The sequence below is a fragment of the Mastigoproctus giganteus genome, chromosome 10, assembly GCF_048544385.1.
Source record: "Mastigoproctus giganteus isolate SK-2022 chromosome 10, ASM4854438v1, whole genome shotgun sequence".
NCBI classification, from domain to species: Eukaryota; Metazoa; Arthropoda; class Arachnida; order Uropygi; family Thelyphonidae; genus Mastigoproctus; species Mastigoproctus giganteus.
Genome location: NC_143584.1, coordinates 159502397 through 159520312, shown reverse-complemented (window position 1 = coordinate 159520312; position 17916 = coordinate 159502397). Strand labels below are relative to the sequence as shown.

General features: G+C 36.1%; 2 protein-coding genes across 2 annotated transcripts in view; one reads left to right on the top strand and one right to left on the bottom strand.

Moving 5' to 3' along the window:
- The first annotated feature begins 2985 nt into the window (after positions 1-2985).
- Positions 2986-3585, top strand: LOC150079417 (uncharacterized). Its single transcript, XM_090383060.1, has one exon. The coding sequence runs from the start codon at positions 2986-2988 to the stop codon at positions 3583-3585; it is 600 nt and encodes a 199-aa protein (XP_090239186.1).
- Positions 3586-6722: 3137 nt separating this feature from the next.
- The window catches only part of LOC150079416 (NFX1-type zinc finger-containing protein 1-like), a 77230-nt gene continuing 66036 nt past the window's right edge, over positions 6723-17916 (bottom strand). The window contains exon 3 of the mRNA XM_090383059.1: positions 6723-12843. Coding sequence (XP_090239185.1) covers positions 6723-12843 — 6121 coding nt within the window. The remainder of the gene's footprint in view (positions 12844-17916) is intronic.

Here is a 17916-nt window from a genome sequence, read left to right as displayed (position 1 = left end):
GGTACTTAAGGATGTGTCGCTTAAGTCTCACTATTATTGATGAATCACTATTACTGAGGAAGGAGGTAGACACCTCCAAAAGCTCTAATAGTGTTTTTATCATCTTTTTTATCGCTTTAATATTTATATTTTAATGTATTTTAACTTATTTACTTATTTTATTTTGGTTATATTTCAGTTTTTTGTAAATAATTAAAAGTTTTTTGTAAATATTATTTTACAGTCTTTTTTATCATTTTATTTTATTTCATTATTCAATCAGTCATAAACGGTTGGTGTGTGTGTTTAAAATTGGTAGTTTGCAAATTAGTGTCTGGACACTAGGCACTGCCGAGGTGATCTGATAGAGGTGTATAAAGCCTTGAATGGTGCTGATGGGATTCTGCCTCTTGCTCAGAATAATCACCTGAGAGGGTATAAATTCAAATTGAGGAAAGACAGACATAGGACAGATGTGCGGAAATTTGCCTTTAGCCAGTGGGTAATTGGTTGGTGTAACAGACTTCCATCCCTTGTTGTGGAATTTGATAGCCTAAATAAATTTAAGGCTTAGCTGGACAGGTATTTCAAATGAACGGAGGGGTGAAGTGGAAGTTTTGTTTTGGCTGATGCTGAATAAGCTTGCTTTCTTGCATCATATGCCTCTATTAAACCTAATACTAATAATCCAGTGAGGAAGCGGATAAGAATAGAGCATCTCCTGTGACTATATACAAGACTTTGACCTCGATCACTTGACAGATTATCACAAACTATCAGACTTGTATGAATACAGAGATGTTTTCGCTATATCTCCATCTCAGCTAGGTAATTCAAAGGTGTTTAAGCATATAGAATTAAATTGGACAACATACCAGTGAAGCAATCAGCCTATAGAATTCCTTTTTTATTGAGAGTCCAAAGGCAGGTGAATGAACTTCTAGTGTCAAACATTATTCAACCAAGTTATTCCCCATATTCAGCGCCAATTGTTTTAGTCAAAAAAAAAGACCAATCTTACTATCTTTGTATTGATTTTCGTAAATTGAATGCGAAAACGGTTGCAGATAACTATCCTATTCCGAACATGGAAAAAATTTTACAAGTTCTCGGACAGGCGAAATATTTCACTTCGCTGTATTTGCAATCAGGATTTCACCAGATTGAGGTACACTGGCAATCATCACAAAACTGCCTTCACCACTGGTGAATCCTTTTTGAATTTTTCTGAATGCTATTTGGTTTGAAAAACGCTCCCTCGTCATTTGCACGATGTCCTTGGTATTACAGGACTTGGGAAAGCAGTCAATTTTTGCTTACCTAGATGACATTATTGTCGCTTCTTCCGACCTTGCTTCACATCTTCTGAAATTGTGGAAAGTCTTCCAGCATTTAAGAGAATATGATCTGAAACTGAAGCCTAAGAAATTTGAATTTCTGAAAGAAGTTAAAATATCTTGACCACTTAAGTCAGTTCGGAAGGCATTCACCTGGCCCCATATAACATTGGTGTGATTCAAGATAGTCGTCTTCCAAGGACAGTTAAACAGGTCCGTTCTTTCCTTGGAATGGCAGGTTTCTACAGGAAATTCATTCCAAATTATGCTGAAATTGCCCATCCTCTCACGCAGCTTACCAAGAAAGAAACCCCTTTTGTTTGGGACTGTTCCACTCAGGCCTTTGACCGGCTGAAAACTGTTTTTACCCCTCCTCTGTTGGTTTACTTGGATTTCACTAAATCTTTTGTTGTTTCAGCTGACGCCTCATCCTATGCAATTGCTGCATATTTAGAATTACAAGTGAATGAAAATTCAAGGCAGCCAGTCGCGTACGCTTCTAGACTGTTGAAGAAATCGCAATTGAACTATAGTACGACAGAAAAGGAGGCTTTGGCTATTGTTTTCGCAGTAACAGTTCACACCTTTTCTGGTATCCAACCATTTCACACTGATAACAGATCATTAAACATTGAGTTATCTTCTTCATCTGAAAAATCTCTCACCCCATCTTGCACATTGGAACATGTTATTACAAGAGTATGACTACAAAATCGTTTACTGTCCGGGTAAAGTACATTCAAATGCAGATTTTCTCTCGAGTCCTGTGTTAGAGGCAGAGGAAAAACTGAAAAGGTCAAAGGTAACAAAAACAACTGAGTTAGTCGCTCCCATGTCGGCCGATGTAACTACGGAATCACTGGTTATGCCCCAGCAGCAAACCCGAACTTTGATTAAGGCCCTGCAGAGATCCCATGTTACAGAGGTTAACTGAACAGTTGGGAGTACACTCCAACAAGCCGTCAACGAAGATACCAAATTCCTTCTACTTGAATAAGGAAGGAATATTGTACCGCTATACTTCATCTGACCCTGGAGCCACATGTGATGGGCCAAATGAAGTTAGTTGTCCCAGCAGGATTGAAGGTAGAAGTGTTGAAATCATGCAATGATAATGTTCTCAGTGGAGGATATTTGGCACTACAGAAGACACTGGAGGAAATCAGAAAAGATTTTTTTTGGATAGGCATGTATAGTGACGTCAAGAACTATACTGAGTCATGCCCATCTTGTATGGAATGCAAAGGTTACAACCCGAAGGCCAAAAAGCAGCCCTGATGAGAGTTCCAGTGGAGCTCACCTTGGGTAAGAGTGACCCTGGACATTCTCAGACCTCTTCCGTTGACTTTGAGAGGAAATAAATATTTGTTAGCAGTGGATAATTTTACTCGTTATGCTGAGGTGATCCCGCTAGTCTCAAAAGGCAGAGGAAGTTGCTACAACTTTTATTAATGTGGTTACGAGATAGGAATACCTAAATACATTCTCACTAATGAAGGTACGAACTTTATGTCTTCCTTGGTCCAACAAGTGTGAAAAACTGAATATTCATCAGCTTCACACTTCGTCTTTTCACCCCCAGTGCAATGCTAAAGTTGAACGTTTGAATCGCACTTCAGCAAACATTTTGTCCCATGTGGTTAACAATGCCCAGTCAGATTGAGATCTGATGGTTCCACTAGCAGTCGTGTATCATGCTGCAACTCACAGGGCTACTCAGGAAACGCCTAACTTTTTAATCTATGGCAGAGACTTGGTGCTGCCATCTGATCTGTGGCATGCAAAAGTAAGGCAAACTTATTCATCATTGGAAAATTATTCGGAACAGATTAGAACTTATGAAATTGTTTCTGAACATTTAGAGGAAGCAGTGCAGAAGCAAGAACAATGCAGAGCAGCAGTAGCTGTGGATAAGAATATTTGTGTAGGAAGTCTTGTTTACCTTTTCACTCCTAAAATGAAAGTAGGGGCTACGAAAAAACTAGCTCATTTGATCACAGGTCCTTACCGGGTAATCAGTCAACCTTCATTGGTCAACTATGAAATACAGAGTATGAATACCCCGAAAGACAAGCAGATTGTACATGTTGATAGATTGATGAAGGTAGTAGATAGAAAAGTCTATCTCGAACTTAGAGTAGAAGAATCAGAAGGTAGTGAGACGTGTACAGAGACAGAGACAGTGCCTAAAGAAACATGGGTCTATGATGATCCCATGGTGGAAGAGGGTGACTGGATCCCATCTATAGACCCTAGACCTTTGATATGACAACCAACTTGAACAATAAGCTTGTCCATGTCAATTCCGTTGTCTTCTCTCCCAGATAGGAATCAGGATTGGGGTTCGACGAGTAGGCAGCCTGAGGATTCAATTGAAACCATTCAAGCGCCCACTCCCTCATGCGGTTATACTTTGTGTAGTCGTGTGACTAATACCCCATTTTTGTAGTAACCCTTATTCCCCCATCACAAAATGAAGCGATAATTCCCAAATCAGCTTCTGATAGAAGAGTGGAAACAGAACAGGGAAGCCTCTCTCGCGAAACGGAGACGCAGAGAAACGAACCTCCAGATCATAATATTGAAGAATAAAGAAGTGCAGATCAACCAAGTGGAATAGATAGGACTATTCAGTGGATGCTAGGTCCACTCGCCTCGAGATTGGATTCACAAAAGTGAAAAAGGCTTTGATTTGGCAGGTCTTATTAGATGCATGGAGAGATAAAAAAAAATCGTAAGAGTAAGATTTTGGGGTTATAAAAAAGTTTTAAGAGGAGGCTCATTGGTATGTTCCCTGTGTTGAGAGAGGGCAATTGTTTTATGAAGAAGTATACTAGTGACAATTTCTCTTCTTTATCTTTATAGGTTGGCTTTTGTGTACCGAAATAAGGATGATGCTCAGTCAGAAATGCTTGCTGAGAATGATGGATGGTGTTAGGAACATTTTTTATTTTATCAAGCCGATATCGAACTGTCAGGTGAAACACAGAGTATACGTGTGAGATGACCAAGCCCTATGTCTCTATGTAAAAGAATTCCACAGAACAGTTGTTCCATCATGCATTGTGGAAATTGCCTGAAGAAATGGGTGTCTAGAATTCTTCTTAAAAATGGCACTTTGATCCCGCCATGCATTTTATGCTAAAACAATCGTTAAAAGAAAATGGCACTTCGGCCATTTATGAGTGCCAGAGAGATGGCGAAAATTGTGACTGCAGTAAGGAACGCTGCAAAGGAAGTCTTGAATACTGTTACGAAGCTGAATGTGATCAACAGGCTTCATGTGTGTGAAGTGAAATGGCTTTATGGTTGTCTGTGAGAACATATTCTATACGTTGATTTGTTATATATTTTGCATAAAAATGTGTCCAGTTTCCATGTATAATTTTTACTCCTTGCACTGTGAAGAATTAAAGAAAAAAAAGACAGCATTTCAAAACAAAAAAAAAAAGGAACGCGTTAAAATATTGAAATAAAAATGGTTTCTGAATGGATCCAGAGATCAAAACAAGCTGAACGTAAAAAAAAAAAAAAAGATATGAGCAGTTAGATATTATTTCAGGAGAGAAAGAGAAAAAAAAAGCAAGATAACCAACTGACCTTACACCCATTCTTTAAAAAAACTTCAAGCAATATAAGATCCCCCTGCCTTTTTCCATTTGGAAAAATTAGGCATTAAAAATGAAACTAATGCTCATATATGTTTAATTTCAATAAATTATTTAATAACCTTTAATTTTTAACTAGTAAATAATATACATTGAACAATATATTATATTGTTAAATATAACATACCATAGTGCAGTGTTTCCCAAACTAGGGTCTGTAGACCAATTCCAGGGAGTCTGCGAAACAGTGGTCAACCCTACATATATATATATATATATATTGGTCAACCACCTGATATATCATATATGCATGTTATATATAGGGATCTACAATTTTTTTTTATTTTTGAAGGGGTCCATAGATCTCAGTAGTTTGAGAACCACTGCCATAGTGGAATATATATAGATAAAAATGGGATAAATAATGGCAATTTATAGCTTTTATGAAATTATCCTAGCTGTTATATGAAAATTTGTATGCTATAGTAGACATTTTTAGTACACTGTTTTATAGCTGGATGGTCTATATTTTCAAAACTTCAAAATGAGGGATAGGATAAAAAAAACATAAAAAAGTGGTACAGAGGGGAGTGTTATTTAAAAAAAATTAAAAATATATGCTTTTGATATAAAAAAATGAAATTTTCACAATCGTGTTCATAATAAAATAAATGTGGCATAAAAAATTGAGCAATTTTGAATTATTTTTTTGCTGACTTTTAAGGTTATAAATATTATTTTTACCAAATACATGTTTAATCATCAAGAAACATGCTGTGCATAGTTAACCTGTTAAACTGTGCATAGTTTAACATCACTAATACATAACCCCAGGGGCTCACATCTGGTGAGTATGGCACACCCAGGGTTCTGAGCTGGATGTCATCATTCTTCTCTTTCTTGGTGATTTCCTTCTACTTCTCTCTCTCTCTCAGGGTAACTCAGGATTTTTTTTTTTTTTTTTTGGCTGGTGTAGCATAAGCCTCAAGCTTCCTTGCACCATGTAGCTAATACAGGTATTCCAGAATTCTGTAGTATTTTGTATTTTTCTGTAACTAAATATCGTATAACTTTCAACAGTGGTGATCCAAAAGTGTTCAAACAAATTAATAGATTATTTTCTTGTGCTTATATATTTTCATTTCTTTTTTCCCCATTCAACAAATAATTTATATTCATTGTATGAGTTTCTTCACCTAATCTCCTAGTCAGATGTCAATAAAGAAACATTTTTACTTTTGTTCGTTTAATCTGATGTTAAACTAAATCCATATTATTATTGTATTATTATTATTATTATTATTATTATTATTATTATTATTATTATTAAGGAGAGAGGTAACCTTAGATGGCAACCTCCTTAATTACTGAACCTTCAACTTGTGTCAACCTCTGATGGTGTAGGTTTTCCTGCACAATTCTCTTCTGCTGTGAATCATTCACCTTTCAACAGTTTGTAATCTGTGATGAGTGGTTTAGTCTGTAGAACTCTTAAAGTAGGATGTTTAATTTTACAGATCCAGTATACTTTTATGTGCATACAGCTTTCATGAAAAATCTGAAACATGTGACATTAATAACTTATTAAAATATCATCTACATAAAAAAATGTTTTTCCACATGAGCATATACCAGTAATCTAGGCCATTTTCCACATTACAACACAAACCCACATGATTTTATAGTGCAAAGAATGAGCATAAAAATTATTTGTACAAAATTTAAATAGCATTACAAAATATTTTTAAATGATTTATAACAGAAAGACACTAGAGTACTATTGATTAATGGTTTGTTCTTAATCAGGGATATCATAGTTGGCAATGTTTGCTTGTTCAGACCATGTAGAATATCGTGCACCATCCATATCTGTAGCAACTCTGTTATCTGATCTGAGTGAATGATTTTGGCCACCAATTTGAGCATGGCATTCATTACAGATGCTCTCTTCCATAGCTCCTCCACACTCTGTAATACAATACACATGGCCATTGGGGCATTGGTACCACTGTCCTTGTTTGAGATTTAGAGCTCCCAAAATTTGGATCTTTTCAGTTGCTGTTATTCCTAAAATTGCAGATCCTTGACTCTCCCTTATCCTTTTAATGGCTAATTTTGCAGCCATTTCATCTTCTTCCCGGAAAGGTGAAAACTTACTTAATAAATGTAGGGTTTCCTTATAAATTACTTGTACTTCAGGTTTCATGATGCCTTCAGATTTTTTTTTTTCCAAAGTCAAGAAACTACTGAGGGTTTGCAATCGATGTAATTCCCAAGCAATATCTTCATGTTGTTGTTCACTGCATGTACTGAAATTATCTTTTATAAACTCTAACAGACGTTTAACAGTTAGAAATATAAAGTCATAGACTGGTTTATTTATAACAAAATAAGGCAATTCTTTACATTCAGGTTTATACCAAGAATGACCAATAATTGTTGAGAACTCCATCAAAATTTCTTCAAATTTCTCTAAAGCTACAATGTTGTTTTCTATGCTTTGCAAAGTATCAATATCAATGCATGTATTTTTAAAATCATTATCAAGAGAATGCAAGAAATCTCCTAATTCAGACAACTTCATAAATTTATGCCACTTAGCTACAAGACTGCGGTATTTGTTGTAATTACGATTTTTCTCACCATAAACTTTTTGCTTTACTTTTTCTATGTTTTGTAGAGATATTTTAGTAATATTGGCAAATCTTCGACTCCTTCGAATTGCAACCCTGCACAAAGGGCATTTTTTCATTTGTATTTCTGTTGTATTGCTTTCCATATATTGTGTCATTCCTCTCAGCTCAAAAATATGTCCACAGTCCTCTAGCTGAATAAAGCGAGCATCTTTTTCCTCTTCAAACCCAAAAAAAATGTTTGTAAGTTCATTAAAATTGCAAGTGTAACAGAGAGTTGGACAAGGTTCACCACATAATCCTACGCATGGATGACCACATTTTAACTGTTTTTTACATGGAAGATCACAGGGAAGACGATTACATGGTTCTCCACACAGAGTTGAGCATTTTATATGCTCACATTCCCAATCACATCTCTCTTTACAAACTTCACAAGGAACTCCACATTTCTTGGGACACTTACTATGTGAACATCGATTTTCACATTTTTGTTCACAGGGTGGACAACTCCATGCACATTTAACTGAGCAGGTGTGACCACATACAAGGAGTTTATTACAAGGTGATTCACATTTCACATGTAACCTACTTTGATAGCAGGCACTGCATTTCCCAGGACATCTGTGGCCACATTTCAATTCTTGATTACACAGAGCCTGGCAACTTAAAAGAAGCTGTGCAATTTTAAGAGAATCATCACACTTTATTTTTACTTCATGACCACAAGGTGACTCCCTTGTAATAATGATATCACATTTTGTAGAGCATTTCTCACCACACTTTCTGGAGCATAAATGACCACAGGGTAGAGATTTTGTACATTTCTCATAACACTTAAATTCTTCTGGATCCAAATGGCATGGCATGAATACTGAATGAAGGCAGCTAGGGACAGTCTTTTCAATAAGAAACTCACATTTACCACAAGGCATGTGGCATTTTTTTTTACATTTGTGATTAAAACTACATAATACCTTGTTACACTGTTTTTTGCATTTAAAGTTTTGATGTTCCAAATCATATGGATGACACAACCTTGTGCAAGTGTGGCCACATTCCAGTCGATATTCACAAGGCTGCATACAACCTCCCTCAGGAACATTTTCGAAATCTGTTCCTTTTGCAACATTAGATACATTATCAGGATGATTCTGGCATACAAGTTTCATAGTGGTGTCAACTGCATTTTGCTTCTCTAGTACAGTTAATATTTCTTTCCACAGGTTACTTTTTTCAGCCAAAAGCTCAAAGTTTCCAATACAAAAAAGACCTTTCTTGGCACGAGAAAGGGCAACACATACTCTATTAGAGGTTTTAAGAAAGCCAATTTGACCTTCTTCATTGCTTCGAACAAAAGAAATTAAAATTATATCATTTTCTTCACCTTGAAAATTGTCTACTAATGTGACATGAACTCCTTTGTAGATAGATTGTTTCATTAAAGATTTAAAAAGAAAAAGTTGTCCAGAGTAAGTGGTGAGCAAGGTAATCTGTGAAGGACTGTAACCTTGAAGCAAAAAATATCTGCACAATTCAACTAGAAATGTGGCTTCATGTCTATTACTGTGGCTTTTTGAGTCTACTTCAGATTGTTCAACATAGCCATGGTTAACAAAGAAGACATTCTTTTCCACACCTTTGATATTTTCATAGAGAGAAACAGATGTATGATTTTTAAGATCTGAATAGATATGTGGTACCAGAAGTTCAGCAATATTTGGTCTCATGCGGTGCTGAACTGATAACCTGTGGCAGTCCATTCCATTTTTAAGCATTCTTTCAAATAATGATATGTCTAAATGGTAATGCACTGATAAGTCATATACAATTGGAGAAGGTCGAAGTTGCTGATGGTCACCTATTAATATAAGATGTTGAGTATTTGCAGAGAGTACAGTTACAATATGTGCTTCAAGGACTTCAGCAGCCTCCTCTATGATAACAATTTTTGGTTGCACATTTTGTAAAATACTGCGATACTTTGCAGCACCAGTAGTAGTCATACCTATAACAAGGGCTTTAACGATTACTGATAAATCCATTTCGTGCTGAACTTCCCACATTTCTTTGTTAGCATCTTGAAAGCTTTTCTGTAGAGTTGAAAGCGAATCATATATATCACGAATGTACTGTGTTAGCCAGTAGCGATATAATCGCCATCTATCACTGATATTAAGCTTCCAAACATTTGCAATATTTTCACTTTCAACATGTGACATTACATCTTTTTGGCATAATTGTTTTCTGACAAATGCTTTGAAGCGTTTCTTTCCACCTTGTATCTGCCATTCACTATTAACATTGCTTTTCATTTCACACTCTGCACTGCCATCATCTTCCATAAACAAAACAGAATCTTCAGTAAATTGAAATTTATCATCCTCATCAATCTCTCTCATTCCTATTATATAGTCAATGTCTCCATCTTCCATCTCAACTTCTTCATTAATTGCTGGATCATGCTGTTTATTCATATCTGGATTGGCTCCATCTGGATAACAGTTAGCAAAGTTCTCATGTTTCTGTGAAACAATACTTTCAAGCTCATCATTCATATTAGCATTAAGACCCAACCATTCTGCAATCACTAATTTATCTAATGATTTGTTTAATGACTCATAATGATTAGGTGACATAGATTGCTGAAGTTGTCCTATTTTTAGAATACTTTTTGATGCAATTGCAATATTATGTTGTTCTCTGATTATGGCTTCTTTAATTTCTTTCAGTCTATTTTTGACATCAAAATATGCATGATGTATATGCTGAGGAACATTTCGTTTTTCCCTCTGGGCCTGTCGTAAAGAGTTCAACCGATATGGTTCAAGCACAGGATTTGAGCAACGCCCACCAATTCGGACCACCCTGCTTGTAAAAAGCAAAATACCTTCTAAGAATTGATCAAGGGCATGGTTAGTATAACATACAATGAGAATTGGTTCATTATTACCATTACTCCATTTTTCAGAGTTGTACAAAAGTGTCTGAACAATCCTTAATCCAATGTACGTTTTCCCAGTTCCAGGTGGTCCTTGAATAATTGAGAACTCTTTAGTTAAAGAAGATTTCAATGCTGCTGCCTGTGATTCATCCATACCTAATTCTTCTGCACTCAGCCATCTGTCTTCATTCAGAATTGGAATAGCTTGTCCATTATCCAAATTTGGAGAAAACTTCCACTGTGAATTCAAATTTTCTTTCTCATCAAATGCATTTTGTGTTTTTGGTTCTCTATTCAGTGGAATCATTAATGGTCGTAGATCATACATTATGCCATCATGTAAATACGAAGGAGGACTGATGTTTTTTTCAACATCAATAATATATTTCGTAAAAGGTAATTTCTCTTCAGTGATCTCTTGTAGAGAGGCTAATGTATGTCGATAAGCTTCAAAGAATGCTTGAGTCTCTACCATTAAAAAATTTTCTTCAGCTTTAGGAAGAACATTTTCCATTTCAAACTGCAGATAAACCAAACCCTTTTTTAAATTTTCGGGACTTCTCTTACTCACACATGCAAATAGTATAGTTTTAAAGTCATCTGAAGATAAACAAACTAATGATCCTGTCAGAAGTCTTTTACTTGTTTCCCACTGGATTCGAGGAAGGTACTTGTTATCAAAAAAAACACAATGCGGAAGTCCCCTTTCATGAAATTCTGGATATAAAATCTGGACGTCTTGATAAACCCGAATGTCTTTGAATTTCTTCAATGCTTTACCACCTTTTTTACTTTGCAAGTATTCTAATATTCCATCTCTAAGTGGTCGAACAAAGTCTTCTCTTAAGAGGCGAAACTGAACATCTAAGTAATGATCTGTATTCATATACTTACCTTGAATAATGTTAGGTCTCAGAAATGGGTGTATATCTTCATAGATATCTTTATGTGAGGGAAGAATAGATATAGTTCTAAAATCATTTGGAGGTTGTCTCATTTGTTGATTTTCATTGTGACATAGATATTTTGTCCCTTCTAGTGTATAGTGATCCATGAAATCATTTTTCTCTTTTTCTAACTCATCTATTTTTGTCAGAAAATCTAAAGGCAATTCTGGTTCCTTCTCATACAACTTTTCAAGCAATGATTTTAAACCTGGGAGAATGACTGTTGTTATCTCGCTTGCAGAAGCCGGAACAATTTGTTGAAATTCAAGAAGCAAGTTTATTAAGGAACTGATAGATTCTATATGACTTTGTGAATAACCCCTGGTCATAAAAGAAGCAATATATTTTTGCAAAGTAATAAATATGAATTTTTTGTTTGAGAACATAATCCTAACGAAATTGTTTACACTGGCTCTGTGAACTGACTGACAAGCTTTCTCAGCTACTATAAGAATTAGTGCCACTGAATCTTTTTTAACAGTATCTGCATTAAGAAGTTCTTTAAATCCACTTTTTGGTGTGTTCAGAGTCATCACAATTTCAGATGGATTCTTATCAGTTAATTCTTGAAGCTTTTGAAATCCCATTCGATATTTTCGACTTTCTGAACTCGCATGGTCTGAATACGAAATATTTTTATTTGGAGTCATTTTGATTCTGTTTCTTTTTGAAAAGAATTCTTTACTGGTAGAAATATCACTCTGAGCAATCTTTCTGTGACTGTTTATAGGTATCACATCTTCAGAATTTTCTTCAAGATTTGTATCATTATTCTTTTGATTGCTGTGTTTAGATATAGCACCATGGGGATACGAAATATTTTTATTTGGAGTCATTTTGATTCTGTTTCTTTTTGAAAAGAATTCTTTACTGGTAGAAATATCACTCTGAGCAATCTTTCTGTGACTGTTTATAGGTATCACATCTTCAGAATTTTCTTCAAGATTTGTATCATTATTCTTTTGATTGCGGTGTTTAGATATAGCACCATGGGGATACGAAATATTTTTATTTGGAGTCATTTTGATTCTGTTTCTTTTTGAAAAGAATTCTTTACTGGTAGAAATATCACTCTGAGCAATCTTTCTGTGACTGTTTATAGGTATCACATCTTCAGAATTTTCTTCAGGATTTGTATCATTATTCTTTTGATTGCTGTGTTTAGATATAGCACCATGGGGCTGGATGAAATCCTGATGTCCTTGTGATCCCTTATTTCTTTTGGTGACATGCTCTCTTTTAGTAACCTTTTGTTGTCTTCTCTGAAGATTTTGTTCACTATTACTACTGGTGTCACTTCCTTTTCTAATGTTCTGTTCTTTTTCTTTCTGTGTCTGACATTCCATTTGATAAAACTGTTCCAGGAGGCTGAAGGTAAAATTGATGTCAACATCACTGAAACAGGAAAAAAAAAAAAAAAAAAAAAAAAACACATTATATATAAAATGAAATTTTTAGCATTAGCATTTCAGTTAGTACAATATACATATAATAACTGAATTTGAATGAAATATACATAATAGCCGAATTTGGCTCAAAATTACAATTTAATCACAAGTTACAATGTCAACTGATTATATTTTTAATTGCTGTTAGTCTTCTCTTTTCTTTGGCACCTAGTACAGAAACAAGGTTTTTGGATATTCACTGGTTTTCCTAATCTAATCTAAAGGAAGGAATGGAAAGAGAAACAGGGGAATCAACTTCTATTTCAACTTCTATTAACTTCTATTCCAGGGGAAATAATGAAATCATTAGTTAAAGAAATAATGAAAGACCATCTGGAGAGGAATACAATTATACTGTAGTCACAACATGGATTTTTAAGGGGCAATCATGTCTGACCAATATGATTAGTTACTGTGTAGTAACAAAGGAACTGCATGCAAAACAATTTTTTTAACATCATATAGATAGATTTAATGGGAATTTTTCAGTGAGGCTACTAGGCTTATCATACCAACTAAGAAATACTGGTCAAGGTTTAGGCCTAAATGGATGTCAGATGAATTAATGAGGCTCATGGCAGAGAAGAAAAATGTATGGAATGGATATAAATTATGAAGCGACACAGAAGCCTAAAAGTCACAAAGGAGGTTAGGGAGGCAAAGGCAGATTCCGAGAAATCTTTGGCAAAGGATGCAATGAAAAACAGCAAAGAGTTCTTTACTTATGTAAACTCTAGAAGGAAAGGGATGAATCAGATTGGTCCACTTAACATAGATGGTTGACTATTGATGATCATGCTCAGGTAGCTGATAATCTGAATGAGTATTTTGCATCTACATTCACACGAGGAGTTATTCAAGGAGGGGAATGCCAGAAGTTTATCAAACTCTAACAGGGAGCTAAGTGGTTTTGTAATAACTGAGAGGAAAGTGGAGGAGAAATTGTTGAAGTTAAATATAAGGAAGGCACCTGGGGTGGTGGGATCTATCCAAATATATTAAAGTACGCAGCAAAGGAAGTAAGCAAACCCTTAGCCATAATTATGGGAGCTTCCTTAGACTCAGGGGAGGTCACCATGGACTGGAGGTTTGCAAATGTATCCCCCATTCACAAAGGGGGTTCACAAAAGGTGACAGAAGTAATTATAGACCTGTTAGCGTAACTTGTGTTCCGGGAAAAATAATGGAGTCACTGGTTAAAGAAGCATTGCATGATCATCTAGGCAAGACTGCAGTAGTACTTAAGACACAACATGGGTTTGTTAAAGGGAAGTCTTGTGGGACCAATTTGATTGGATACTATGATGTGGTCACAAAGGAACTGGATGCAAAAAAATAATTTTGATATCATATACTTGGATTTCAGGAAAGCTTTTGATACTGTTGCATATGGAAGACTACTGTACAAACTGGAGCGGTATGGCATTAAGGGCAAGTTTCTACAATGCATAAAGGGATGGTTGAGTGGGACACAGCAGAGAGTGGTAATTAATGAACACTGCTCTTCATGTACTAATCTTATTAGTGGAGTCCCCCAGGGTTCGGTGCTGAACCCATTGTTGTTTGTGTATTCATCAATGATATTGATGAGGGTATAACAGTCTTAATGTCCAAGTTTGCAGATGATACAAAGGTTGGCAGGGTTGTTAATGACAGTATGCTATTGGAAATGGATCTAGATATGTTGGGCAAATGGGCTGAGAAGTGGCAACTGAAGTTTTACATTGACAAATGCAAAGTACTGCATATGGGTAGCAGTAACCCAAGAGAAACGTACGAACTGTGTGGTACTACACTCAGGGAAGTGTAGTCAGATACGAAGTTCGCTGAGCAGTGCAGACAGGCTGCCAGAGTAGGTCATGGAGTCTTGTCAATGATATATAGGAATTTTGCTAGCAGAGAGAAAGAGGTGATTATCCTGTTGTACAAGGCAATGGTCAGGCCACACTTTGAATACTGTGAACAGGTCTGGAGGCCTCATTTTAGGAAGGATGTAAAGTTGCTAGAACAAGTACAAAGAAGGACAACAATATTGGTGAGGGGAACAAAGGGATGCTCTTACCAAGATAGGCTTAAGTTCTGCAAATTGCAGCACCTGGAGACTAGGCACATGCAAGGTGATCTGATTGAGGTGTATAAGGTCTTGAACGGGTTGAGTAAGCTCAATGCTGATAGGATTCTTCCTCTTGCTCAGATTAATAACCTCTGAGGGGGATAGATTCAAATTGAGGAAAGACAGTTGTAGAACAGATGTGTGGAAATTTGCCTTTAACCAGCAGGTAATTGATTGGTGGAACAGACTTCCATCTCTTGTTGTGTAAGTTGATAGCTTAAATAAATTTAAGGCTGAGTTGGATAAACAACTGAAGTGAATGGATGAGTGAAATGTGAGGTGTTTTTTTTTTTTTGGCTGATGCCACACAAGCTTGCTTTTTTTGCATCATATGTCTCTTCTAATGCTAATTTCAGAAAAGTTTTTGATACCGCTGCACATAAAATGCTACTATACAACTAGGAGAAGTGTGGTAATAAAGGGATGGTTGAATGGCAGAAGACAGAGTGGTTATCAGTGGATACTGCTCTTCTTCAACTAATGTTTTAACTGGAGGCCTCCATGGTTCATTGATGGGCTCACTGTTGTTTTCTACATTTATTAATGATAGTGATGAAGGCATATCAAGCTTAGTCTAAGTTTGTAAATGATACAAATATTGGCGGGGTAGTTAATCACAGTAATCATTGTGTATTACTGTAATAATATCTAGATAAATTAGGCAGGTACCAATTAAAATTTAATTGATAATGAAAAATGCAAGGTACTTCTTATGGAAAACAGTAACATCAGATGAACATACCAGCTGTGTAGTACCAAACTCAGGGCAGTGGACAATGAAAAAAAGACTTTGGCCGACTGCACAGTCGGATATGAAGTTCTCTGAGCAGTGCAAACAGACTGCCAGATCAGCTCATGGGTTTTGTCAAGGTTATACAGAAAATTTGCCTGAAGGGATAAGAAGGTGATTGTCCTATTGTGTAAGGCAATGGTCAGGCCACATCTTGAGTATTACATACCAGCCTGGAGATCTCATTTTAGGAAGGACATGCATCTGTTGAATTGGTTTCAAAGAAGAGCAAAAATATTGGGGACGGGAGTGAAAGGGTGCTTTTGCCAGGAAAGGCTTCAGTTTTGCAATTTCAGCATACTAGAGAGCAGGCACCTGTGAGGAGATCTAACAGAGTTGTTTCAGGCTTTGCATGGGGTTACCACCTTTACTTTCTTTAATATAACTGGACAGATACCATCAACCCCAGATGCCCCCCCCTTTTTTTTTTTTTTTTAGGTTTAACTTCAAGAGTTTCTCTTCCATTTTATTTTCAGCTATCATAAAATCATTTAGCATTCCCCATTAGAGTTTGATAAACTTCTGGCATCCACTTCCCCAGAGAATTCCTCATGTGTGAATGTAATGCAAAATACAGTAAACCCCTGCTATTTGTGGGGGTTACGTTGTTGTTGTTGTTGTTATTTGGAGCATTAGCAACTAAGGCCATATTACTCTGGGATATGCGGTGGTCATTCCCTGACCTTTCCGCATCTTCCGTATTTGGTGGTGACGGGCTCGAACCCCGGTCTAATCAAGAAGCGTGTGCTACGCACTGCTGCTCCTTCCCACCTGGCTACGGAGGCGCCTCCGGAGGTTACGTTCCTGAGAAATGTTCCGAATACCGAAAACGCGAATACTGAGTTATGGCTCCCATAGTAATAAAGGGGTTCCGTTCCAAAGTATGAAATATATAAGAAAAACTAGTCTAAAATTTTGTCTACGTATGTATTATATGTACCTTCATAATATGACCATCAGAAATGCAAGCAATGGCATCGAAATGAAAATAAGAAACAATTTAATATTAAATGTAATATTTATTAGAAATTTCAAACAAATCTTTCAAACCAGCGCCTTTGCTAGCAAAAAAACTTATCCCGCCAGTGCTATCACCAGTTTCGCTAAAGTGTTGATAAAGGAGTTTTGCTTTTTCACGAATGATGAGTGAATTTAACGGAATTTTATTTTGAGTTCAGTCTTCTATCCACAGGTTTAAAGCTTTTTCCATTTTTTCTAATTTAACATCATGAGTTACTTAAGCAATCACGGACACTACGGCGGATTTTTTGATTGATCGTACTGTTGACTCATTGATTTTATAATGTTTTGCCACTGAAGAGACACTTTCAACATTAAAAATTTTGTCTAATAACTCAATTTTATTCGCTAATGTCATCGCCTTCTTTGATATTTTCACATTTCCCTCGTTATTCGTAGCCATATTTTTGTACGGGTTAGAAAGAACTTGTCCACAATAAAGTCACTTTCTTCCGTTAACACGCTCGAAAAAGTGTGTTTTACACACTGCAAAACGGTAGATTTATCACTTTTGTAAGCATATCAATTTATAAATTGATAAATTTATTCAATTTATAAGTGTATAAATTAAAATCAAACGATGAAACCTTCCATGACAAGCGCATAACACATACTGAACAAGGATTAGCGAGAAACATCCACGCTCGCGATTTTGTCACCCCTCTCCCCCCCACCCACTGAGCACTGTTTTGACCAGGAAAGATAATTTTAGCCACGTCCATGTTTTTTTATGGCGGAAAATATTCACAGCGTTTTAAAATTCACATTTTTTTTTTTTTGGTTTCATTTTATATTAAATCAGCGATCGCGAATACAGATACTGCGAATAGCGGGGGTTTACTGTATTCATTCAGTTTGTCAGCTACCTGAGCAGGATCATCGAGTCAAACCATTGATATCAAGTAGACCAATCTCGTTCACCCCATTCCTTCTAGTGTTTACATAAGAAGTCTTTGCTGTTTTTGTTTGCAGCCTTTGCCAAAGATTTCTTGTAATCTGCCTTTGCTTACCTGACTTCTTTTGTGACTTGATTACAGACTAGTTTATATCTACCACACGCTTCTGTGTTGTCCAATAATTTACATGCATCCCATGCA

Bases quoted from the DNA above. Each gene is read 5' to 3' on its own strand.
- LOC150079417 (XM_090383060.1), top strand. From the start codon at position 2,986: ATGGTTCCACTAGCAGTCGTGTATCATGCTGCAACTCACAGGGCTACT.